Raw genomic sequence first — 27,187 nt, 5'->3', positions numbered from 1 at the left:
GGAGTAGCATGGAAATAATGGCACAGAGATGACCCCCAACCCCCCAAACCTTACATCTATACAAGGAGTAGCATGGAAATAATGGCACAGAGATGACCCCCAACCCCCCAAACCTTACATCTATACAAGGAGTAGCATGGAAATAATGGCACAGAGATGACCCCCAACCCCCCAAACCTTACATCTATACAAGGAGTAGCATGGAAATAATGGCACAGAGATGACCCCCAACCCCCCAAACCTTACATCTATACAAGGAGTAGCACAACGTCACCAAGAAGCAAATTCACCTCGATGAAAAATATTTCTCTGACACACAAGACGATAAAAAGGGGAAATTCTGAAGCTCAATTAAGAAAACGTTTACTCACCAAACTCCTATTCAGACTTATTCCCCTCAGAAATGGCAAACAAATTTAACACTTTCTTCACCGACATCAAAGCCTCTGTTACCTCCAGTTCTCCCCAGCCATTTAATCTACCTCAAAATTCTACTAGTCCAGACATCCATGCCTTCAATCTCTAGTCTGTCTCCACATCATATGCTGAACAGTTACTAAAGAAACTTAAACGCTGTTCTTCTTCTGCTAATGATCTTCCCGCTGAGTACCTTAAGCTTGCAGCAGACTCGATAGCATACTCAGTCTCAATTCTCATTAACAGATCTATTTAAGAATCCCGTGTCCCTGACATGTGGAAAAGGTTTTCATTATTTTCCCCATAAAGAAGGTAACTCTCTAATTTTAGGCCAATTGCCAGTTTGTCCCCCCCCCCTTCTAAAATGCTGGTAAAGTGTATTCATAAGCAACTCCTTCAGTACTTCTTGAAAAGCGATCTCCTAACCCCAACCAGCATGAGTTCTGACCAGGCCATAGCATCACTACAGCTCTTCTCAACTTTCCTGACACCATTAATAAGGCCAGAGATTGACTGATTTTTTTACATTTGTTAACCGGGTGGTGTCCAACTGGGCAAGTAGCCCATTTTCAGTCAGGACCCGGGGAGAAAAGTTCCAGTACATTAACAAATTAGTTAATAAAACAAGTAGTCATAAAATCAGTATTAATAGCAATTAATGCAATTAAAGTTACTAAAGAAATTAATAGTTGTAACAAAACATGTAGTATAACATATTACAGAGATATTAGTAAATGGAATAATAAAAATCTATGAGAAAAATAATTGACTCTAGACATGGTATATAGTCACTAGCTGCTTAAGGTGCAGGAGAGAGGTGGTAGAGAAAGAGATGTGAAGAAGTGAGAGAGAGGAATTCCCCAGGAGAAATGCAGGGGCAGAGCCAGCTGCTATTGAGATATTCTTTTAGGCTTTTTTAAATGAAGAGATGTTGAGATTGTTTTGATTTGATTCTTTAAGGAAAGCTTATCTCCTTTTTCTAAATCTTTCAAACACCTTTGACAGTGTCATGTGAAAGGCTTCTGACCCAAAAGTCCTGTCTGGGTCTTTCCAAACCAACTCTTCTATGGTTTTCTGACTACCTGTCTGAAAGATATTAATCGGTCAAATGGCTCTTTTTTCTCTTAGTTGACAGGTGTTCCTTGAGCTCTGTTCTTGGTCCACTGCTGTTTAACATTTTCATCAAAAACCTGTATACCTCCTTCCCAGCAGGCTTGCCTTATTCACCATGTAGATGACTCAACTTACAGCCAAGTACAACTACAATCCATGGCACAAGATGCCTTCAACTCAAACTGTGACTACGTCAAAACCAACTTTTACTTAATCCCAAAAAGACTAAACTACCTACTATTTTTTCAAAGTCCCATACCAATACTAAAAGTAACTTCCAGATTACCTCATTAAACAATGCAGCTATTGTAGAAGTTACTCATACCAAATTGCTTGGGGTTATCATAGATAACAACTTAGTTTGATCTTCACATAGAAAACAGCAAAAATAACTCATCAAAAGCTAGGTCTGCTATATAAAACAAAACAAGTCCTTACTCCTAGTAGATTCACCCTAGTTAACACTTTGTTATCCTCTCGTCTATATGGCTCCCTTATTTTGACTAACATTCGGATTTCTCTTAAATCACAACTGGAGCAACAGCTGCTAGTTGGTAGGTGGGTTTGTGGTCACGGAGTATATCTAGCTCTATGAAATACATTGGGAAGGCTAATTAATTTAAGTGGCTTAAGGGGATCGACTTAAAAATGATAATTCTGGGTTTGCTGACAATAACCAGTGAAAGCAGAGAGAGAGGGAGGGAATTGTGGTCAAATTTACATAAGGAGCAGACAGACACTGGCGTGAACACATCAGGAAGAGGGAGGTAAGGAGTGAAAACAATCAGCAGACACAACAGTCTGTGGTTGAGCCTGAGTGAGCTTATTTAGGAAAACCAGGGAATTATTTATTCCCCACTACGAAAATGAAATGCCTAATTCCTAGCTCCTCCCTTCATTCCGAGATTGTCTATTTTCTAACTCTGTATTCTGTATTGTGTATGTATGTGTAATGTCAGTGTATGTGTGTTTGTGTATTTATGTATATATGTGTGTGTGTTTGGAGGTGTATGTGTTTGTATTTGTGTGTGTATGGTCTTTCCTGTTTGTATTGCTTCATGCTTGTTTGTCTCTGCCTCTGTCCAGCCTTGTTTTCCTACCTCTAACTCTTTCAGGCCTCCCTTTCTGTGAGTTTGTCATATGTGTGCATATATTTGCTATAGAACTAAACAATAAAAAGATTGGGAGTCAAAACATCAGAATTAAATATTAGCATCTGTCAAAAAAGTAGTTTCTTATGGGGGCAAGCCCTTGTTGTACCCCCACAATCTTAATCAAACTGTTTGAGATCACACAAAATTGTAGAAAAGAAAAACTCTCCCATCTGTACTAAGGTGTGATTGCACATACTGGCACTCACAAAAAAAAAAATCACTAAATGCACCCACAAATACAAATAAAGCTATAGTCCACAAATATAAATAAACTCCCCAATAACCACAATACTACCTACAATCCCCCAGTTATGCTACAGAAAGTTACCAAAAATCAATAAATTGGAAGCTTAACATTATATCCTGCCCTCATTTCATTTGACTTACAACCAGATCTGCTTGTAGGAATCCATATACATGTGAATGAGGGAAAATCCCTGCAAAACCAGGGGGACTGGACCTACCCCTGAAGAAAACTGCCCCTTCTCCCCATTTGTGTTTCCCTTTATATTCTCCTGCTCTGTATACCTGTTCTGCTTGGAACTAATATGATGCCCAGATGGCTATGCAGAAGGTAACAGGTCTTCAAAATATATCCTATTTTGTTACTATGTAGTGCCTCGTGAGAGACAAACACGTCGGATGGCAGCATCAGACCACTCCATCTTACCCTAGTATATATCTCTCTTGTGCCATTCAGCTTGGTTGTGATTTTTCATCCTTTTTATTATTTTTTTTTTACTTTTGTTACTGGGTTTGTCTGATTGGGTTAGTAAAATTGTTTTATGATTATCTGTGCAAGAATACTGATTTCACACATTCTAGAATACTCACACTCAGGGCATTAATTGAACTGGTCCTGGAGAATAATTATATTCTGTTTGAGGGCCAGCTTTTTAGATAGACGACGGGGGTTGCTATAGGGGCAGTATGTGCACCCCATTTTTGCAAGCATTGACTTTGCCCAATGGGAGTTGACCAAGGTGTTCCCTTCTGATGGTTACAGTTGGTGTAAATTTTATGGCAGATATCTGGATGATATATTAATTCTGTGGGGAGGTAGTGAGGGTCATTCGAAGGAATTTTTTTTCCTACCTTAACACTAATACATCTTTTTTAAGATTTACTATGGAGATGAACACAGAAAGTATCAGCTATCTAGACAGATTGGGGAAAAACAGTTAAAAAGGTATATATCTACCATTTACAGAAAACCAACGTATTCAGATACCCTACTCCATTTTGACATTGCCACCCCCTGCATCAAAAAAGGCCCCTGGTCAAGGAACAGGGGGTAAGGCTTGCAAGGATGGTTAGTGAGTTAGATACGTTCTGTCATGAAAGAGCTGTAGTGTCAGATATGTTGGTTAAAAGAGGATACCCACAACATTTTGTGAAACCAATATTTGAGGAGGTCACCCACAAAAGAATATTGGGGCATTTCTACCCCTTGTTGGGTCTTGCTAGTAGAGAAGTCATACAAGGTGGAGTTATGGATAATACAAACTGTGCATGTAAGAAAGCTATGATCTTGACATATACCCCACAATATTCCCAATTTAGGGATGTCTTGTTTAAGAACGTGTTCATCTTGCAACATGATGAATAATTGGGTAAAACAGTAGGAAGTAAACCATTGGTGATATACAAAAAAGACACGAGCATAAAGAACATGTTGGAAAGGAAAAAGGATGGGGTAGAATCACACACTAGTGGTTATACTAGGAAGGGCGGACACTGTTCGCAGTGTAAATTTATATTAGAGGATGACAAGGTGAATATACCTGAGATGGTATGGTGAAATTTGTGCACAGAAATAATTGTGGTACCAAAAATGTAGTCTATATTGCACTATGTCAAAAGTGCAATAGATTCTACGTTGGCAAAACAAAAAATTCATTCAGATTGCATATATATATATATATATATATATATATATATATATATATATATATATATCTATATCAGCATATGTATGACATCGGGAAAGTGAATGTCAATAATGCCCTAGCTAAGCATCTTAGCAAGTTTCCACAATATTTATTTACATTTGTTGACTGGGAGTGTCCAACTGGACATAGGTCCATTTTCAGCAGAGGCCCGGAGAGAAAAGCTCCACAGTTAAAATAAACAGATAGTAGTTACATTGGATTACATAGCGATTAACAATTTGATTAACATAACAATTAATTACAAACATATTTACAGATGAAGAACATAGTACATCAGTAGACAACTAGAATCTTTATCTGCGAAGTGCATAACAGACATTAACAAATGTTACAATAAGAAGTTCCTGCTGTATAATAAGTACTAGGCTTATGAGCATCTGAGCTTGCTATAATCAAGGTAGTTAGTGGAGTGGAGAGAAAGGTAGTGGTCGGATGGGGAGGGTGATATTAGAGTGGGAGTTGCAAGGGCATAGCCAGCATGTCTTTAGGTGCACTTTTAGTAAAGTTTTGAAGTGGGTGCATGATGGTATGGAGGTAATTGTGGGTGGGAGTGAGTTCCATAATTTGGCTATGGTGCAAGAGAATAGTGCTTCACCAGCAGAGTTATTGGCTTTAGTGATCTGCAAGTGATTTTTGTTGCTGGATCTTAGTGGTCTGGTGGTGCGATAGGGTTGGAGTAGATGTTGGAGGGATGGGACATTTAGTGGATGGTTTACTAGTTTGTGGGCGAGTGAGAGTTGATACCATTGAAGGAGGTGAGGGAGTTCAAGCTTCCAACAATACTGGAACACTTAGAAGTTAGTGAAAGAGGGGGACCAACTGACTTATTTTTAGAGTATAAGGAAATGATGTGGCAATTGAGGGTCAATGCCAGTAGTCCCCCTGGGTTGAAAGAGGTAGTTTCTCTAACTAGTTATTTAAAATTAAAATCTGACTACCATCTGTGAAAGACATTGGTATGTGTATACACTGTGCAATTCTGTCATTTATATTTTTGCATGTTTCAATGAAATAACAACACTTGTGGTAATATATTTTAAATGTGAATCATGAACTGTTTTTATAAAAATGTTCATATGAAACATAAAGGGTTTTAAATATTAGTAACAAAGGTAAATAGTTATAATCAATTTAATAGGGGGTACAGCTTTAACATTTATACTTAGGTTAGTTGAAGTTAATTGTTTTAATTGATTGGGATGTAATGTATTTATCATGTGATAGTATAAGAGGTGGATGAAATGGTCTTAATTTTATTCTGAAGAAGTCATTGCATAGGAATTGACAAAAGCACTAAATAAATATTATCCAGCTATGAGTGTGACCTATTCTCTTCATTGAGTTTACTGACTTTTCAGTGGATGCAAGTCCCAGCATATTATACAATTTTTAAACAGATTTTAAACAGATTCGATAATAGACATGAACAGACATTAAGTTAGATAGATTACCAATTACACATTCATTTGCTAATTAGATTACATTTCTGAGAAATAAAGGTAACTATTACAGTGTGAAAGATACTCATGGCTATAATAAGGTTTATATCACAAGTGCAGAAGGAGATGAGAAGTGTTGTAAGTACAGGTATACGGCTGCACGATGCACATCAAACTCTTCAGGTATTTGAGAGAAGTAGTTGTGGGTATAGAATCTGAATAAAGAGAAACTGACAATATGACAAGCTTAAGATAAGAGTGACATTTGTCCTGAAGATTTACAGGAGCAGATCCATTGCTTTGACAGGTGAAGTTTTGTTTCTTTTAAATGAGTTTATATTCTTAATGGATGTCTGTGGTAATGGGATGTGGTTCTAAAGTTTAGTTATACTATAGGAACATAGAGCATTGCCTGCATTATTGGATGATTATGATTAGTGATTTTTTTTCCTGACAGTAAAATTCTATTGGGGGAGTTGTGTTAAGTTGTTAAAGGCAGGGCAATTTTCTGATTTATGGCATCAGTGTATTGAAAAACAGCTAGGTGATGTGTTCTGACCACTTTAATTCCTTGAGGGCTTGGCAGTGGTGTGTTGTATTGTTATAGTTTACAGCAAATCTGGCTATTTTATTATAACATTGCTCAAACAGGGACATTTCTGAGACTTAAATGTTGGCACAAATTGGGGCAACATAGAGGAAAGATGGTGGTAAGAAAGTAGAGGGTATACGTCTTCTGGTTATGCAAGTGAGGCAGGTTTTTATTTTGTATAATGTAGCTAGTTTTTGATGATTTTAACCATGCATGATATATGGTGGTTAAATTTCAACTGGTCATCAAAGATAACACTCAGCAATTTTGTGTGGTTTATTTGTTCTGTCATGGAGTTGAATACTGTTTGGCAGAGACGTGTTTTGGGGGGTATAGAGCAATAATTTTGTTTCTTTTTAGGGTTTAGTGGCAGTTGTGAATTATTGCTATGTTGCAATCAATAAGGGTTACTGTGTAAGGTCTTGGAGTCGAGAAAGATTTGGCAGAGGAGATTATGGTCGTCATCAGCATATCGAACTATGGTAGTACTTAACTTGCATCGGTGTAGAGGTCATTGATATATACATTAAAGTATGGAGCCTAGTACAGATCCTTGTGCGACACCAATAATTAATAACAAGAAGGTAGAAAATCATTTTTCCATCTCACTACTTGTGCTCTGAGAGCTATAGCCATGGAAACATTGCAGTGAACAGTTGGTGGGTCCTAAGGATGAGAGCTGATGTAAGAGTTTCTGGTGGAAGACGGTATCAAAACATTTGATACTTCTTGGAAAGTGGTGGAGACCAGGCTTTCAGTAATTCTGTGGGTACTGACATTAAGAAAATTCAGCAAAGTAGTAGTTGAACTGTGATGAGGACAAAAGCCATGATGGGCTAAAGACAGAGGTTATCAGATGGTTGAGAAGTTGCACATGAGTACAGTTTTCTAATACTTTTATAGGGGAGATAAAATGACAATTGGCCTGTAGATTGAAAGTTCTGCATCGATTCCACTCTTTTGCAGTGGAATAATGAATGATTTTTTTTCCATAGCAAAGGGATTTTATTTTCAGATTTGGATCGAGTTATCAGAATTAAAACTGGATATGCAATACCCTCAGCTTCTCTTTTAAGATATTCACATGGTAGATTGCCATTTTAATGGGTTTCAATTTTTTGAAGTATTTTGATGGTATCTGTAGGAAATGGCTTAAAGGAGAAATGTCAAATAATGTTATTTGACTATATGGACATCAAGATCTCAGTCACCTGGCAGGATGGTTAATGAATGTATGTGAAAATTGGCTATTGACTTGGTTGGCTACAGTATTATTTTGTTTCTGTGGGTTTGATGTTGGCTGTGTAACTTGTCCTGCATTTAACAGTTTATTGACTAAAACCCAGAACAGTTTTGGATTATTAGTGTGTATGTTTTGATTGGTACAGTACAGGTTCAGTAATACTAAAAATGCATAAAATAATGAAATTCCTGCAAATAAATAACAGCTTCTATTAAAAATGGAAATCTACTGCCTTGTCATTGTAATACCAGACGTTTGAACAGGAGCCAGCTACTCAGATATTGGCTTTGTGCCAATTGTGTAAATCCTGCATTCTTTGGAGGCAAGTGTGGCAGGGTATTTGTCTTTTACTGTGAGGTGTAAGCAGCCCTGTAGATTTTTAGATAAACTATAGTGACACAGGAGACAAAGTCATCTGCAGACCAAGTGTGGAGTTTTTGAATTACATAACACCCCTTTCAGATTTTAGATGAAGCATTTTGCAAGCAACTTGCTTCATTTCAATTCCAGTGCTGTTTCTGTACTCTTGTAAGTTTGTCATGGTACCATATTGTCATGTCATCCTAAAGTAGAGGCCACTTTGCTTATTTCAGATCATAGGATGCTCCAAGATGAGAGAACATGAGAACCCAGTTTGAGCATAGATGTTTCTTAGATACAGATGTCATTAGCTAAAACAGAATTTCAAAAAAACAAGTCTTTTTCAGTAGGGCATAGAGTGATGTATCTAGGATTCAGAGAACTTCATGGAAAACTGATCTGTATTGCAATTTCTTTCTACAGACATCGCTACGTTATCTTATCCGTTAAACGTGACTATTGTTTCTGAAAATTTTTACAACCTGCTAAAATGGAATGCTGTGGATGATGATTCTAACAACACACGTTATACAGTCGAAGTCATGAAATTAGGGTAGGTATAAAGGCTATTTCATGATCATTTAAAGAATTTCTTTGGATGACCTTTATTTTTGCTCATAATTATTGCACTATCAGTACTTCATCCCTTTTCACTTCTATTCTCAAGTTTCCTTTGGCTCGTTTCCAAAGGAGGTGGTATCAGGTCCGTGATACTGCTCCACTGTATTGACGAGGGTTGTAGTCAGTCTGGCAATATTTGCTAATTTTGATGTGAATGTTTATTGCCACCTTGATGTAGGATGTATAGGTGTAGGAATGCCTCTGCAGACTTATTTTGCTACTTATTTGCTGTTTCCTGAATTTCTGCTAGGTGCAGGCAGTTATTCTTGTTAAATCCATGGAATTGGCTACAGTTTCACTGAGCCTCAGGGATCTTTCCATCAAACTGGCCCCCTGGTTCACATTGACATCTGACGTCTGCTATTAGCATCCCACTTATAAGTGTCAAGTAATGAAAAACATGCTGGAGTCACAATTGTTTTACCCTCCCTAGACATTAATCTGCCTGTCTCATGCACTTGACCCAAAACAGAAACATTTTGCATATTTCATCTCTGGACTCTTAAATGTTCAGTTTTGGAAATGTTCTCTTTTATTTATTTATTTATTATTTTAATTGCAGTTTGTTAATTGGGAAAGTCCATTGGGCAAAAATGATCCTGTTTGCAATGGAGGACTGGTGAGAAAACCTCCATATACAATTATTACAAAGCTAATATCAACAAAGTTAACAAGTACAATGCAATTTTCAAAAACTACTAAAACACAGTAATATAGAAGACAGAATAATAACATTTGAGGAAGGTGTTGTAACAAAACATTGAATGAAATTAAAACATAAGTATTTTGGATTACATAAGTATAATTTGGAGTGCAGGCATTTATGCACTCAAAGATTCATGAGGTGAGAGGTAGGAAGAATTAGAAAAGGAACTAACATTTATATGATTTCAAAAGTGGACTCGTATCAAGAGATGTTCCTCACAAAATCACAGCTCCATGTTTCAAACCCACAGAAACTCTAACAATTAGTCATTATTAAAGAGGTGATTGGTTTCAGACACAAGTGCAGAAAAACATTAATAAGTAAGTTGCACATCAGACGACCATTAATAAGTAAGTCGCACTTCAGACGACCATTACTAAATAAGTCACACATCAGATGACCATTAATGAGTAAGTCACACATCAGAGGACCATTAATAAGTAAGTCGCACATCAGAGGACCATTAATAAGTAAGTCGCACATCAGATGACCATTAATAAGTAAGTCGCACATCAGAGGAACATTAATAAGTAAATCACACATCAGACGACCATTAATAAGTAAGTCACACATCAGAGGGACATTACTAAGTAAGTCACACATCAGAGGACCATTAATAAGTCGCACACCAGAGGACCATTACTAAGTAAGTTGCACATCAGACTACCATTGTTAAGTAAGTTACACATCAGAGGACCATTGTTAAGTAAGTCGCACATCAGAGGACCGTTAATAAGTAAGTCGTACATCAGAGGAACATTAATAAGTAAGTCACACATCAGATGACCATTAATAAGTAAGTCACACATCAGAGGGACATTAATAAGTAAGTCGCAATCAGACGACCATTACTAAGTAAGTCACACATCAGAGGACCATTAATAAGTAAGTCACACATCAGAGGGACATTAATAAGTAAGTCGCACATCAGACGACCATTACTAAGTAAGTGACACATCAGAGGACCATTAATAAGTAAGTCACACATCAGACGACCATTAATAAGTAAGTCACACATCAGAGGGACATTAATAAGTAAGTCGCACACCAGAGGACCATTACTAAGTAAGTCGCACATCAGACGACCATTATTAAGTAAGTCGCACATCAGACGACCATTATTAAGTAAGTCGCACATCAGAGGACCATTAATAAGTTGCACATCAGAGGACCATTAATAAGTAAGTCGCACATCAGGGGACCATTAATAAGTAAGTCGCACATCAGAGGAACATTAATAAGTTGCACATCAGAGGACCATTAATAAGTAAGTCACACATCAGAGGACCATTAATAAGTAAGTCGCACATCAGAGGACCATTAATAAGTAAGACACACATCACAGGACCATTAATAAGTAAGTCGCACATCAGAGGGCCATTAATAAGTAAGACACACATCAGACAACCATTAATAAGTAAGTCGCACATCAGAGGACCATTAATAAGTCGCACATCAGAGGATCATTAATAAGTAAGTCACACATCAGAAGACCATTAATAAGTTGCAAATAGACGACCATTAACAAGTAAGTCGCACATCAGAGGGCCACTAATAAGTAAGACACAAATCAGAGGGCCATTAATAAGTAAGTGCACATCAGAGGTCCATTAATAAGTCTCACATCAGACGACCATTAATAAGTAAGTCGGATATCAAAGGACCATTAATAAGTCGCCCATCAGAGGACCATTAATAAGTAAGTCACACATCAGAAGACCATTAATAAGTTGCACATCAGATGACCATTAACAAGTAAGTCGCACATCAGAGGGCCACTAATAAGTAAGACACAAATCAGAGGGCCATTAATAAGTAAGTGCACATCAGAGGTCCATTAATAAGTCGCACATCAGAGGACCATTAATAAGTAAGTCACACATCAGAGGACCATTAATAAGTAAGTCACACATCAGAAGACCATTAGTAAGTAAGTCGCACATTAGAGGACCATTAATAAGTAAGTCACAAGTCAGAGTACCATTACTAAGTAAGTCGCACATCAGACGACCATTAATAAGTAAGTCGCACATCAGAGGACCATTAATAAGTCACACATCAGAGGACCATTACTAAGTAAGTCGCACATCAGAGGACCATTACTAAGTAAGTCACACATCAGAGTACCATTAATAAGTAAGTTGCACATCAGACGACCTATAATAAGTAAGTCACACATCAGAGGACCATTAATAAGTAAGTCGCACATCAGACAACCATTAATAAGTAAGTCACACATCAGAGGACCATTTATAGTTAAGTCACACATCAGAGGACCATTTATAGTTAGGTTACACATCAGAGGACCATTAATAAGTAAGTCACACATCAGAGGACCATTAATAAGTAAGTCGCACATCAGAGGACCATTAATAAGTAAGTCACACATCAGAGGACCATTTATAGTTAAGTCGCACATCAGAGGACCATTAATAAGTAAGTCGCACATCAGAGGACCATTAATAAGTAAGTCGCACATCAGAGGGCCATTAATAAGTAAGTCGCACATCAGAGGACCATTAATAAGTAAGTCACACATCAGAGGACCATTAATAAGTAAGTCACACATCAGAAGAACATTACTAAGTAAGTCACACATCAGAGGACCATTAATAAGTCGCACACCAGAGGACCATTACTAAGTAAGTCGCACATCAGAGGAACATTAATAAGTAAGTCACACATCAGACGACTATTAATAAGTAAGTCACACATCAGAGGGACATTAATAAGTAAGTCGCACATCAGAGGAACATTAATAAGTAAGTCACACATCAGACGACCATTACTAAGTAAGTTGCACATCAGAGGGACATTAATAAGTAATTCTCACACCAGAGGACCATTATTAAGTAAGTCGCACATCAGACGACCATTATTAAGTAAGTCGCACATCAGAGGGCCATTAATAAGTAAGTCACACATCAGACGACCATTAATAAGTAAGTCGCACATCAGAGGACTATTATTAAGTAAGTCGCACATCAGAGGGACATTAATAAGTAATTCTCACACCAGAGGACCATTATTAAGTAAGTAGCACATCAGACGACCATTATTAAGTAAGTCGCACATCAGAGGGCCATTAATAAGTAAGTCACACATCAGACGACCATTAATAAGTAAGTCGCACATCAGAGGACCATTAATAAGTTGCACATCAAAGGACCATTAATAATTAAGTCGCACATCAGGGGACCATTAATAAGTTGCACATCAGAGGACCATTAATAAGTAAGTCGCACATCAGAGGACCATTAATAAGTTGCACAGCAGAGAACCATTACTAAGTAAGTCGCACATCAGACAACCATTAATAAGTAAGTCACACATCAGAGGACCATTTATAGTTAAGTTACACATCAGAGGACCATTTATAGTTAAGTCACACATCAGAGGACCATTTATAGTTAAGTCACACATCAGAGGACCATTTATAGTTAAGTCGCACATCAGAGGACCATTAATAAGTAAGTCGCACATCAGAGGACCATTAATAAGTAAGTCGCACATCAGAGGACCATTACTAAGTAAGTCGCACATCAGAGGGCCATTAATAAGTAAGTCGCACATCAGAGGACCATTAATAAGTAAGTCACACATCAGAGGACCATTAATAAGTAAGTCACACATCAGAAGAACATTAATAAGTAAATCACACATCAGACAACCATTAATAAGTAAGTCACACATCAGACGACCATTAATAAGTAAGTCACACATCAGACGACCATTAATAAGTCGCACATCAGAGGACCATTAATAAGTAAGTCACACATCAGAGGACCATTAATAAGTAAGTCACACATCAGAGGACCATTAATAAGTAAGTCACACATCAGAGGACCATTAATAAGTAAGTCGCACATCAGAGGACCATTAATAAGTAAGTCACACATCAGAGGACCATTAATAAGTAAGTTGCACATCAGAAGACCATTAATAAGTCCACATCAGAGGACCATTAATAAGTAAGTCACACATCAGAGGACCATTAATAAGTAAGTCACACATCAGACGACCATTAATAAGTAAGTCACACATCAGAGGACCATTAATAAGTAAGTCACACATCAGACGACCATTAATAAGTAAGTCGCACACCAGAGGACCATTACTAAGTAAGTCACACATCAGACGACCATTATTAAGTAAGTCGCACATCAGAGGACCATTAATAAGTAAGTCGCACATCAGAGGACCATTAATAAGTAAGTCACACATCAGAGGACCATTAATAAGTAAGTCGCACATCAGAGGACCATTAATAAGTTGCACATCAGAGGACCATTAATAAGTAAGTCGCACATCAGGGGACCATTAATAAGTTGCACATCAGAGGACCATTAATAAGTAAGTCGCACATCAGAAGACCATTAATAAGTTGCACATCAGAGGACCATTACTAAGTAAGTTGCACATCAGACGACCATTATTAAGTAAGTCACACATCAGAGGACCATTAATAAGTAAGTCGCACATCAGAGGACCATTAATAAGTTGCACATCAGAGGACCATTAATAAGTAAGTCACACATCAGAGGAGCATTAATAAGTAAGTCGCACATCAGAGGACCATTAATAAGTAAGACACACATCACAGGACCATTAATAAGTAAGTCGCACATCAGAGGGCCATTAATAAGTAAGACACACATCAGACGACCATTAATAAGTAAGTCGCACATCAAAGGACCATTAATAAGTCGCACATCAGAGGACCATTAATAAGTAAGCCACACATCAGAGGACCATTAATAAGTAAGTCACACATCAGAAGACCATTAATAAGTTGCACATCAGATGACCATTAACAAGTAAGTCGCACATCAGAGGGCCACTAATAAGTAAGTCACAAATCAGAGGGCCATTAATAAGTAAGTGCACATCAGAGGTCCATTAATAAGTCGCACATCAGACGACCATTAATAAGTAAGTCGCACATCAGAGGACCATTAATAAGTAAGGCACATCAGACGACCATTAATAAGTAAGTCTCACATCAGAAGACCATTAGTAAGTAAGTCGAACATCAGAGGACCATTACTAAGTAAGTCACACATCAGACGACCATTAATAAGTAAGTCGCACATCAGAGGACCATTACTAAGTAAGTCGCACATCAGACGACCATTAATAAGTAAGTCGCACATCAGAGGACCATTAATAAGTCGCACATCAGAGGACCATTACTAAGTAAGTCACACATCAGAGGACCATTAATAAGTAAGTCACACATCAGAGTACCATTAATAAGTAAGTTGCACATCAGACGACCTATAATAAGTAAGTCACACATCAGAGGACCATTAATAAGTAAGTCGCACATCAGACAACCATTAATAAGTAAGTCACACATCAGAGGACCATTTATAAGTAAGTCGCACATCAGAGGACCATTAATAAGTAAGTCACACATCAGAGGACCATTAATAAGTAAGTCACACATCAGAGGACCATTAATAAGTCGCACATCAGAGGACCATTAATAAGTATGGCACACATCAGAGGACCATTAATAAGTATGTCACACATCAGTGGGACATTGCTAAGTAAGTCACACATCAGAGGACCATTAATAAGTCGCACATCAGAAGACCATTAATAAGTCCACATCAGAGGACCATTAATAAGTAAGTCGCACATCAGAGGAACATTACTAAGTAAGTCACACATCAGACGACCATTAATACGTAAGTCACACATCAGAGGGCCATTAATAAGTAAGTCGCACATCAGAGGACCATTAATAAGTCGCACATCAGAGGACCATTAAAAAGTATGTCACACATCAGAGGACCATTAATAAGTAAGTCACACATCAGAGGGACATTAATAAGTAAGTCGCACATCAGAGGAACATTAATAAGTAAGTCACACATCAGACGACCATTAATAAGTAAGTCGCACATCAGAGGACCATTAATAAGTAAGTCGCACATCAGAGGAACATTAATAAGTAAGTCACACATCAGACGACCATTAATAAGTAAGTCACACATCAGAGGGACATTAATAAGTAAGTCGCACACCAGAGGACCATTACTAAGTAAGTCGCACATCAGATGACCATTATTAAGTAAGTTGCACGTAAGAGGGCCATTAATAAGTAAGTGGCACATCAGAGGGCCATTAATAAGTAAGTCGCACATCAGACGACCATTAATAAGTAAGTCACACATCAGAGGATCATTAATAAGTAAGTCGCACATCAGAGGACCATTAATAAGTTGCACATCAGAGGACCATTAATAAGTAAGTCGCACATCAGACGACCATTATTAAGTAAGTCACACATCAGAGGACCATTAATAAGTAAGTCGCACATCAGACGACCATTAATAAGTAAGTTGCACATCAGACAACCATTAATAATTAAGTCACACATCAGAGGACCATTAAAAAGTACGTCGCACATCAGACGACCATTAATAAGTAAGTCACAAATTAGAGGTCCATTAATAAGTAAGTCGCACATCAGAGGACCATTAATAAATAAGTCACACATCAGAGTACCATTAATAAGTAAGTCACACATCAGAGGACCATTAATAAGTAAGTCACACATCAGAGTACCATTAATAAGTAAGTTGCACATCAGATGGAACATTAATAAGTAATTCGCCCATCAGGGGACCATTACTAAGTAAGTCGCACATCAGACGACTATTAATAAGTAAGTCGCACATCAGACGATCATTAATAAGTAAGTCGCACATCAGAAGACCAATAATAAGTAAGTCGCACAACAGAGGGCCATTAATAAGTAAGTCACACATCAGAGGACCATTAATAAGTAAGTCGCAAATGAGAAGGCCATTAATAAGTAAGTCACACATCAGAAGACCATTAATAAGTAAGTCACACATCAGAGGACCATTAATAAGTCACACATCAGAGGACCATTAATAAGTATGTCACACATCAGAGGACCATTAATAAGTCGCACACCAGAGGACCATTAATAAGTAAGTCGCACATCAGAGGACCATTATTAAGTAAGTCACACATCAGAGGACCATTAATAAGTAAGTCGCACATCAGAAGACCATTAATAAGTCCACATCAGAGGACCATTAATAAGTAAGTCGCACATCAGAGGAACATTAATAAGTAAGTCACACATCAGACGACCATTAATAAGTAAGTCACACATCAGAGGGACATTAATAAGTAAGTCGCACATCAGACGACCATTACTAAGTAAGTCACACATCAGAGGACCATTAATAAGTAAGTCACACATCAGAGGACCATTAAAAAGTACGTCGCACATCAGAGGACCATTAATAAGTAAGTCGCACATCAGACGACCATTAATAAGTAAGTCACAAATTAGAGGTCCATTAATAAGTAAGTCGCACATCAGAAGACCATTAATAAGTAAGTCACACATCAGAGGACCATTAATAAGTAAGTCGCACATCAGAGGACCATTAATAAGTAAGTCGCACATCAGAGGACCATTAATAAGTCACACATCAGATGACCATTAATAAGTAAGTCGCACATCAGACGACCATTAATAAGTAAGTCGCACATCAGAGGACCATTACTAAGTAAGTTGCACATCAGACAACCATTAATAAGTAAGTCACACATCAGACGACCATTAATAAGTAAGTCGCACATCAGAGTACCATTAGTAAGTAAGTTGCCCATCAGATGGAACATTAATAAGTAAGTCGCACATCAGAGGACCATTAATAAGTAAGTCGCACATCAGAGGACCATTAATAAGTAAGTCGCACATCAGAGGACCATTAATAAGTCACACATCAGAGTACCATTACTAAGTAAGTCGCACATCAGACGACCATTAATAAGTAAGTCGCACATCAGAGGACCATTAATAAGTAAGTCGCATATCAGAGGACTAGATCCTGATCCCTATTCTCAAAAAATCACCAAATATCAAAATTAAACAGTAGAGATTATGCTAGGGGGATTTCTCCCTTTCCCCTGCTATACATCTCTTAATGTTGGAGTAGGGGAGGGAAAACTGGCATACCCACCCCATCCACCAATAAATCTACTGACATCATCACTACTCAATTTACCAAATACTTTACTGAGTCTATTCTAGCCCTCATAAACAACTGCCTCCCTTCTCCTCCAAATTCTCAACAGACCAGGATAGCAAATGCTTTTCCCTACAATCAGTTCCTAAAAAAATATATAAAAAATACCTAAATAAAATCAATACCCACAATCTTTGCAGCAGATAAACTACCTGCCAAATTCTTCAAAGTAGCAGCGAAAGCCATATCACACCCAGTCTAAATACTAATCAATGTCAGTTTCCAAACATCATATCCCAGCCCTCTGGAAAATATCTACTATAATTCCACTATGTAAGGGAGTGAATTCTATAGAGCTATCAAACTACTGACCTGTTGCCATTTGAAAGAATTGATAAGACTGCAGTATACTGGATTTAACTGGAAACAAATGAAATGAGACTGGAATGAATGTCTTTATCTGTTAAGACTGCACATGCTATAGCTCGGTTAATAATGCTTTATTATAGGTTCACAATATCCGAATACTGTCTTCATTAACATTGCTGATAAATATAATAGTCTGGAGAAATGCTGCAATGCTGGTTAGCAATAACAGTACTGCTAAATATATCCAAAGTTTCTGTATATATATTCTGATTCTCCGGAGTAATATAATATAAACTGAAACAATCTTTATTTGACTGTCTTCTGTACTGGGGCTTGAGTGTCTGTTTGGTAGAGACCCTTTTACATATAAGTCCAAAAAGCTAACTCATATTCTGAAATGCTGGATGTTTAATATTTTCTGTATGTCAGTCTGAACTAACTGACTGACTTCCTTGCCTGTGTCTGAGATATTTCCTAATAATACTCAAACCCTTTCAGTTTTGACCACTAAGTGTCACTTGAGCATTAATGGCCTGTTTGGATTGAAGTCTCTTAACTTTAAGATTTAATTATAACTGGGAAATTGTTTTTCTTTATCTGTTGAATAAACTTGTAATTTTACTTTTGCCCACTAGGTTTTACTTAAACATTTATGGCCTGTTTGGATTGAAGTAATTACTCTATTACCTACAGCCATAGTTTTTGGAGTCTTTAAGTCTAAGTTTTGATGTATGTGTGATATATCGGAACCCTGGACATTATTCTGAAAATCAGTGCGGTTTAATTCTGTGGTTTCTGAGACTGATTAGACCAGGAAATTATTTTAACCATGCTGTTCTAGAAACAACATGGAGAAAATGGCATATACATCCTTAACATGTCTCCATGATTCTTCATTTAAGTTAGACAGAGTATGAACCGTTAACCTGCCTATTTTTCTTCCCTGTCTCTCTATGCTGTAATGGCAAAATTACACCATCTATTGCTTATGTTTTTACCCTAGGAATTGTTTCCTTATTGTTATAGCAAATGAAACCTTTTCCTGTTGTTCATAGATTTAACTCTTGAAATATTGTAATGTTGAATCCATTTTCTTTTTTATTATATAGCCTATCGAGCATGATGGCTATTTTCTGAAGACTAATTGAAATCCCCACTAAGGGGATACCTTTTTAACCGGTCTTGAAGCATAATTATCATATACAGCACTATCTTGTGTCTGTAATTTTTTTTATTTACCTTTATTAATTAGGTGTCTACCTCCTCAATTTGTGTCTGAAATATCCTGTAAATATTTATGAGTTGTAATAGTTCACTAAAACCTATGTTCTCTGTATTTCAGGTCTCTGCCTTTGCATTTTTTGTTAGTGTCCTTTTAACTTTCTGACTTTTGCAATGTCGTTTTGGCTTTTCCCAGTTGCGGGTCACGACAGCGGATGACTGGTCCACAGGGAAGCATGCAGACTCTGCACAGAAGGAACTCTGGCCGAGAATCGAACCGAAGAACCTCTTGCTGTGAGGCAGCAATGCTAACTGCTGCACCACCACGGCCATTACCCTTTTAACTTTCTGACTAACGAGCAATAATTATGTAAAGTGCACTGTAATCTGTAAATTAACAAAGCAAGCCTGCTCTATTTTGCCAGGAGTGTATTGAATAGCTATCACTACTTCTAAAGATAACTCATCTTAATAAGTCTGTTATAAATAATTCTGTCACTTTACTCTTAAAAGTGTGTGAATAATATAAAGCAGAAATAGATTACTGAGTATTAATGTATTCTGAAATTGGACTGAAATCTACTATACTGAACACATAACTAAGTTTGAATGTCGCATTCTGAATCTTGACTGAAATGTACATTACCGGACATATAAAATAGCTGTTTATAAATGTTATAATCTGGAAACTACTAAAGTAATACTACAGGAATATCCTTTGCCAGTGTTGCCTAAACACAGATAAAAGCATAACCGAAAACCAGTAATGTTATATTCTGGAAACTAAACTATTAGTACATTTTCCTGTCAGTATTGTCTGAACATAGACAAACTGAAAACAAGTACTGTTGTAAAATTTTCTGAAAACCTGAGAACATTTACATACTTAATGCCTTTTTTGACAGTGTTACCTGAACACAGATAAAAAAATTTATTTATTTTATTTATTTGACATTTGTTAACTGTGTTAGTTCGACTGGGTGGAGACCCCTTTTCAACAGAGACCCGAGGAGAAAAGCTCCACAACAAAATAAAAGCTAGAAAACAATAGATAAGAATTATAAATTACTTAAAAGGATTGTAAAAATAGTTGTAAAATTACTAACAGGATAAAACAAGATTTAACAACATGAGAATAACAATTTTTTTTGTGCAGGACAGACAAGAAACTAATAAAAAAATAAAATGTGCTGTGCATAATACATTTTTGCCAAAGGTACGGCCGATGGAAAGCTGCCTAACAAAGGTGTATAATAATGTAGGAGGAAACTATGACAGAAGCAGCAGTAAGGCAACAAGGAAGAGACATGTACATTGAGTGGCTGTATGAAACGTAGCTACAGGAGGAAACAAGTCACTGGTAGTAGTAGAGGAAACAGCTACCTACGTAGGAAGTATGCAGAAGAGTAGGATCGTAGGAGCAGATTGGAAACTGCCAGTATTATTGTAGTCAAATTACATTTTATAGATGTTGCAGTTAAGAGAGGGGGAGAAGTAGGCAGAATGTATAGCTAGCAGGAAAATAATTTGTTAGGTCATTACAAGGGCATGACCATGACCTGCTGCAGGTATCTTTTAGTTCTATTTTGAAGGAGCTGAAATTAGAGATCTGACATGTAGTGGTAGTTTGTTCCAAGCGTTTGTGATAGAGTAGGTGTAGAGTAGTTTGCCAATATTTTTATTAGGCTTATAAACTTGCAATAAGTTCTGTTGAGAACTACGGAGGGCGCGGATGGGGGTATAAGGCTGGATGAGAGTATAGAGAGGGGCAGAATGATGGATCATGCAAGACTGAGGGAGCTGTGAGAAGCTGGGGTAATAGACTTTGTACTGAAATTCAAGCCATTGCAGGTTTTGTAGGGCTATACAGTGATGAGTGTGATAGGGTAGATTAGTAGCAAATTTAACAATTTTGCTATAGGTAAGTTCTAGTTTAGTCAAGAGATTTGATTCAAGATTTGTAAGTATGGGGGCTGCGTAGAGTAATGTAGAGAGTAGGAAGGCTTGAGCAAGGGAGAGTCTGGAGGATTGAGTGAGATATTTTCTATGTCTGTATAGCAGTGCAGGTTTTTGGTGAGTCTTTTTTATGAATTGCTGAGTATGGAGATTGAACTTTAGCTGGTTGTCAACAGAGATAGAGAAGAATTTGGTGTGAGGTTCAGTGGAGATGCTGTTGCTCAGTAAAAGGAGACAGAGAAGGTAGTCTTGTGATGTTGTAGGGTAGTAGGGAGAAATAGGAGATGTTTAGTCATCTTAGGATTCAATACTAGCCGGTTAGAAGTAAGTCATCTTTCGACTGAGTGAAGGGACTGTTGGCTGAGGGTATGAAGGTGAGTAATGTTATCAGAACAGGAAATGATTGTGGAATCATCTGCATTTTGAATAATGGTACAGAGTTGACAGGAGGAGTAAATGTCATTAATAAAGATATTGAAAAGTAGGGGTCCAAGGATGGAGCATTGGGGAGCCCCAGTTTGGGCAGGAAGGAAGGGAGAGAGACTAGATTATCATTTAACAGCCTAGAATCTGCTAGAGAGGTAGCTAGAGAACCAAGATAATGAAGAATTAGACAGGTGTAGAGAGGCTAGTTTTGTGGGAAACAGTGTTGAATGCTTTGGACAGGTCAAGAAACATCAGGAAACTAGCTTCTCATCATTACAGGACAGTGCGATGGCATTTATGAAGGATAGAAGAGCAGTGGCAGTGCTGTGTTTTGGGCAGAAGCCATGCTGAGAGGGGTAAGAAGTTTATCTTGGAGGAGATAATCAAGCAGCTGTTTGTGGATATATTTTTCCAACATTTTAGACTGGAGTGATAGGATGCAGTCTGTCTGAAATTAGAGGGGTTAGCTGCATTACCACCTTTATGAAGGGGTATGACATAGAATTTGTTCCAGATATTAGGCACAGTGTTTTCCTGAATGGATCGATTATGTAGCATGGAGATGGGAAAAGCAAAAGAATAAGCAGCTATTTTTATGAATTGAAGAGGTCCACTGATGGTCCACTGATGGAGAACATTTTAAGTTTAGATAGAAGGGACTTTATATAGGTTATGGAGACAGGCTTGAATGAAAAGATGGTAGACTGAGTGGCAATAGGGGGTGAAGGATTACTAATGTCATTTCTGGTCAGGGTGTGGATAAAGTCAATGAAGAAGTTATTGAGAAAAAAAGTAGCAGCATCTGTGGGAGAGCTATTAGGCCAGGGGTTAGGGGGAGATGGGCACCCAGGATGTATTAGTTTAACAGATTGCAAGACGTTTTGGGGGTTGGAGTCTGGATTTCCAAGTGGTTTATGGAAAAGGTTTTGTTTATCAAGGGTAACCTTTTTTTTGGTTAAGTTTCCAAGCTCTCTGTAGGTCTGAAGATCAGTGTTGGATTTGGAGTGCTTCCATTTTTCCATGCTCGCTCTCATTAATGATTGTTCGGGTGGCTTGTGTTAGCCAGGCGCAAAGTGAGTTTTGATCCTTAGTTTCCTAATAGGGTCCAAGGAGTTAAGTGTTTCTAGAAAGATGTTGTTAAATGATACAACACCTTCTTCTAGTGGGAGAATATAGATGAAGGTTCAATCATTTGAGGAGAGCAGATGGTTGAAAGTATCTGGGTTAAAGCTGGAGAGTTTTTGACAGTATTTGTAAAGTTGAGGTTTAAAGAGTTGGGGGGGAATGTCTAGTACTCGAGGTGGGATGGTGGTCACTATGGGCATAAGGCAGGTTAGAGAGGTTATAATAAAGATTGGGTTGGAGATGAGGACCCAGTCAAGATTGTGGCCTGAGTTGAAATGAGTTGGGTTAGAGATTAGCTGGAAGAATCCAATGAGGTTAATGTAAGTGTTTGGAGAGTCAGTATCAAGGGCATTCCAATCAATATTAACATCACCCATGATGATGGTTTCATGAGAGATGTTTTAATAAACATTTCTCGTGAAATAAACTGAAATCTGTTAATCTTCTATTCTAGAGACTAAACTATTAATACCTTTTTGTCAGTATTGCCTGAACATAGATAAAAGATAAACTTAAAACTAGTACTGTTATATAACTATCTGAAAACATGAGAGCATTAACATACTTGCTTTAACTCATACATTTTAACTTTAAACAAAATTGAAGAAATAACTGAAACACATAGACAGTCAACTTCTATACCACAGCTCTTGCCAAAATTTCTTGTGAATTGTCGCAGTCACTGATGAGGTATTGGAAGACCTGCTTTAATGTCCAAGTGTACTTTTTATAGTTAGGCCTTTTAAACCTCTCCTTTTCATCTCTTGTGCAAGGGTGGGTGGCTAAAGATCTTGATTGTATTTAGCATCCAGTACTTAAAATAACATTTGCAGCTTTAACAACTATAAACTGGTAGCATTGCTTGTTGCCCTGACTTTATTTACATTTTTGCGCATGAAATAAACATTTGCTGGTAATAAACTCTTGCAAGTCTGTAAGCAAACTGATAATGTACTACAGCAACATGTTAATGATGTGCCTTTTTTATTAAATCAAACTGAAACCTCAGTGACATTGGTTTCCTGTCATAACCTTAAATGAAACTAAAGTAGTAATCTGGCACTGTGCATTTCTGGTGTCTGTATTACAACGTCGAACATTTAGATTGTTGTATGCCTAAATGTCGACACCTAAATGTCGAACCCTGAAAACAGCGAATGGCCAATTATGCAAATTTTTTCCCTGTGAAAAAATTTGCTTGGCCAAAAAAAAAAAAAAAAAAAAAACTTTAAAACCCTAACCCCGTCATGGGGTGCTGTGCCCCTCACATCCCCCTAACTAAATATACCAACTTCAAAATTGTTCTACACTGGGGAAAAAGGCAAATCCCCGATGAGAGCCAAGTAAATTTTTTCCCTTGGAAAAAATTTGTGTAATTAGTCATTCGCGGTTTTCAGCATTAGACATTTAGGTATCGACGTTTAGGTGTTCGACAATCTAAATGTTTGATGACATCATAGGAACCCCATTTCTGCACCTATATAAAATTAATCTTAACTGTTGAACTTTTTTATGTTTACTCTTGTGACCCTCAGATTCTAACATACTGTTCTGAGAGTAAAACTCCACCCACTGTCTTACCATAGCAGTTTCTTTAGCTGATGACATTTAAATTTTCAGTACTACTGAATCTGCAAGAATTTATCATTACCGTCTACAACTTTCTTGGATAAATAGTAAGAACTGTAACAGCATAAACTGTATTAAATTGATCTTTACCATACTGCCTTATGGTATACAGTACTGTCTTCAATTCAGCTTTCCAATCTGACTGTAATCTGATCTGGTGTGCTTGGTAAACTGCAATTTCTGTATGAACTATATACAATCTTAAAGTGATTTACATAGACAAATGTATTCCCAGATTTAGACTGATCTGATTCTGGATGTTTACTTGTCTGTCTTTTATACAAGTACATGCAGTTTCTTTATACAGCATACATATTTATTACCAGAGCTGAACTGACCTAATTCTGTAACTTTTCTTGTCTTCCCTGTATAACATAAGAGTTGAACCTGCGGCTTTAATGACACAATATTTATAATGTACTATTTTCATGCATGGGATCTGAACTTGACTGTACTGTCACTTTTACATGTAGCACTGACTTTAAATTTTACAGTCTATAAACTAACAAAACATTATTTACACATTTACTACTGGAGTTCAACTGATCTAATTCTGGAAATTTTCTTGTCTGTCCTTTTTATAAGTATAACATAGGAGATGAACCTGTGGCTGTAGTGAATCATGATATTTATGATGCTCTCTTTTCATGCATGGGATCTGACCTTTTGACTGTACTGTCACTTTCACAATGTAGCATTGACTTTAAATTTTACATTCTGTAAACTAGAAAATCATCATTTAATATTTGTCAATGCTTTTTGTCTCCGTATTAATATATTTATGAATTGCAACACTTTAATACAAAGCTCTTAACAGTGACTGCTAAACAAAACAATAACAAAAAATGTATGTGTCAAATCTGCAACCGTAAACCCTTTATTCTGCAAATTAACTTGACTATCATTTCTGGTATACCTTACACAACATAAATGCTTACAGTTATTCTAACTGACCATACTGAATATGTCTTTCTATACACTTAAGCTGCGTCAGCTATATGGGAATTTATTTTCTTTAACCCATAAATCTGCATGTTCCTGTCATACCCAATTCTTCAAATTCTCGACATTTGCAAAAACAACTGCATGCAAATTCTTAAGTGTCATCTGTGTGCACTACTGTACATTCTGTAGCATTTTTATTTTTCCATAAAATCTTGTTACTGAAGTCTAAAACAACATATAACTTTGACATGTTCATACCTAGCATGGAGCTGCTAATACTTTGAACTGTTAGCTGCTACAATCGTCGACCCTTTAACTCCTGACAAAACTGCATTTGTGCCATCTAATAAAGGTCTATTTGTAACTGAAGTTGATTTGTCTGTCTTAATAAGTACATTATACCATCATTTTTCTGTAAACAGTGAAATATTTCTTTTAACCTTAAACAATGACAGATAAATGCTCTGTTTTGGTGCTGGACTGCCACACCCTTTATAGATAAGCTGAAAATTATTTTTTATAGAACTTTATGTTTTGCTTTGCTCTGAAATCTGTATATCATAAAACTTTATCAGACTGATTCTGATCCCTCTTATCCCTCCTCAGTGCAATATTTGCACTGGTTGCATTCTGAACATCTGTAATGTGAACTTGAGAGACATTGCCTGCATGTTGCATATGTTAACTTTGTTGACATCTGTATGTGCAGTACTACAACTTTAAATTCTACTTTACATGTACTTCAAAGTACAGAATTATTATATTAATTTGTATTTTAAATTGTACTGTGACTTAACTGTATTTTGAATTACTTTACTGATAGAAACTGACTTCCTCTGCAAATCTATTGCAGTCTGCTTCTGTGATTTATCCCTTTTGTGTCCAGAAATATTTAACATTTCTGAATTAATAACCTTTAAAAGAAAATTTCTGGAACACAGTTGTTTAGACTGCTTTAACCAATTTTTAACTTTAAACCAAACATTTACTGATGTCTTAACTGTAGAAATATTACTTGACATGTTTATACATGAGGTATGCAAATTACTTTTACTGATGTTTTTAAACTTTTATGAGCTGTTAGCTAAAAAGTGCATAAAAAGTTTTACATAACCTTATGATTCTGGAAGAATGTGTCCTGTCATCTGCAACATTTAAATCTTTTTTTCTTGTTTCTTGGCTATATGATGTCACACTGAAATTTGAATGTTTGTAAGCATGTTGCTGTTAACTGGATAATGTCTTATGTTCTGAAGGAACACTGCTGAAAGTTGTAGATTTTCTGATTTCAGATTTTTTCATTTCAAATTTCAAATTTTCTGAAATAGTGCTGGTCTTTTGATATTCACTGAAACTTTTTCTGAAGTAAACACTGGTGCTCTGCAGTTTATCTAATAGCTGCAATTACTGTATGCACAGGTTGTCTGCTCTGGCTGCTTTCTGTATGAAGTATTAGAGTTGTCTTGCCAAAAGGTCTGTATAAGGAGTAACTATAGTGCTGTTGCTGTGGCCTTATTCTGTATGCCTTGAGCATCTCCCATCTGGAAAAACACTGGTGTGCTGCTGAACAGTTTGTTATGAAACTTTTGCTGTAGTTACTGATAGACTGTAAAAAATGTCCCTGTAAATGCATCTGTTTCTGTTGAAGTTCTGAAGTGTTCCAAATGAATGCTGGTACCTGTAGTCTGACTGCTGATGCAAGATTGCTATGAGGTTTTGGGACTTCAACTGTTTTACCCCATTCAAAGTGGCTCACCATTGAAAGAATTGATAAGACTGTAGTATACTGGATTTAACAACTGAAATGAGACTGGAATGAAAGTCTTTATCTGTTAAGACTGCACACAACTGTAGTTTGGTTAATAATGCTTTATTTGATGCTCACAATATCCAAATAC

General features: G+C 37.0%; 1 protein-coding gene across 1 annotated transcript in view; it reads left to right on the top strand.

Annotated features, from left to right (window-relative positions):
* Window positions 1-27,187, top strand: part of LOC122790097 — an 883,343-nt gene that overhangs the window by 207,836 nt on the left and 648,320 nt on the right. Inside the window, exon 2 of the mRNA XM_044057668.1 lies at window positions 8,694-8,823. Within this exon, the coding sequence (XP_043913603.1) occupies window positions 8,694-8,823 (130 nt within the window). The remainder of the gene's footprint in view (window positions 1-8,693; window positions 8,824-27,187) is intronic.

The sequence above is a fragment of the Protopterus annectens genome, chromosome 15.part0 (assembly GCF_019279795.1).
Source record: "Protopterus annectens isolate FY-2018-M chromosome 15.part0, PAN1.0, whole genome shotgun sequence".
Lineage (NCBI taxonomy): Eukaryota > Metazoa > Chordata > Ceratodontiformes > Protopteridae > Protopterus > Protopterus annectens.
The sequence above is the reverse complement of the archived record's forward strand: the minus strand, read 5'-3'. Positions and strand labels throughout refer to the sequence as shown.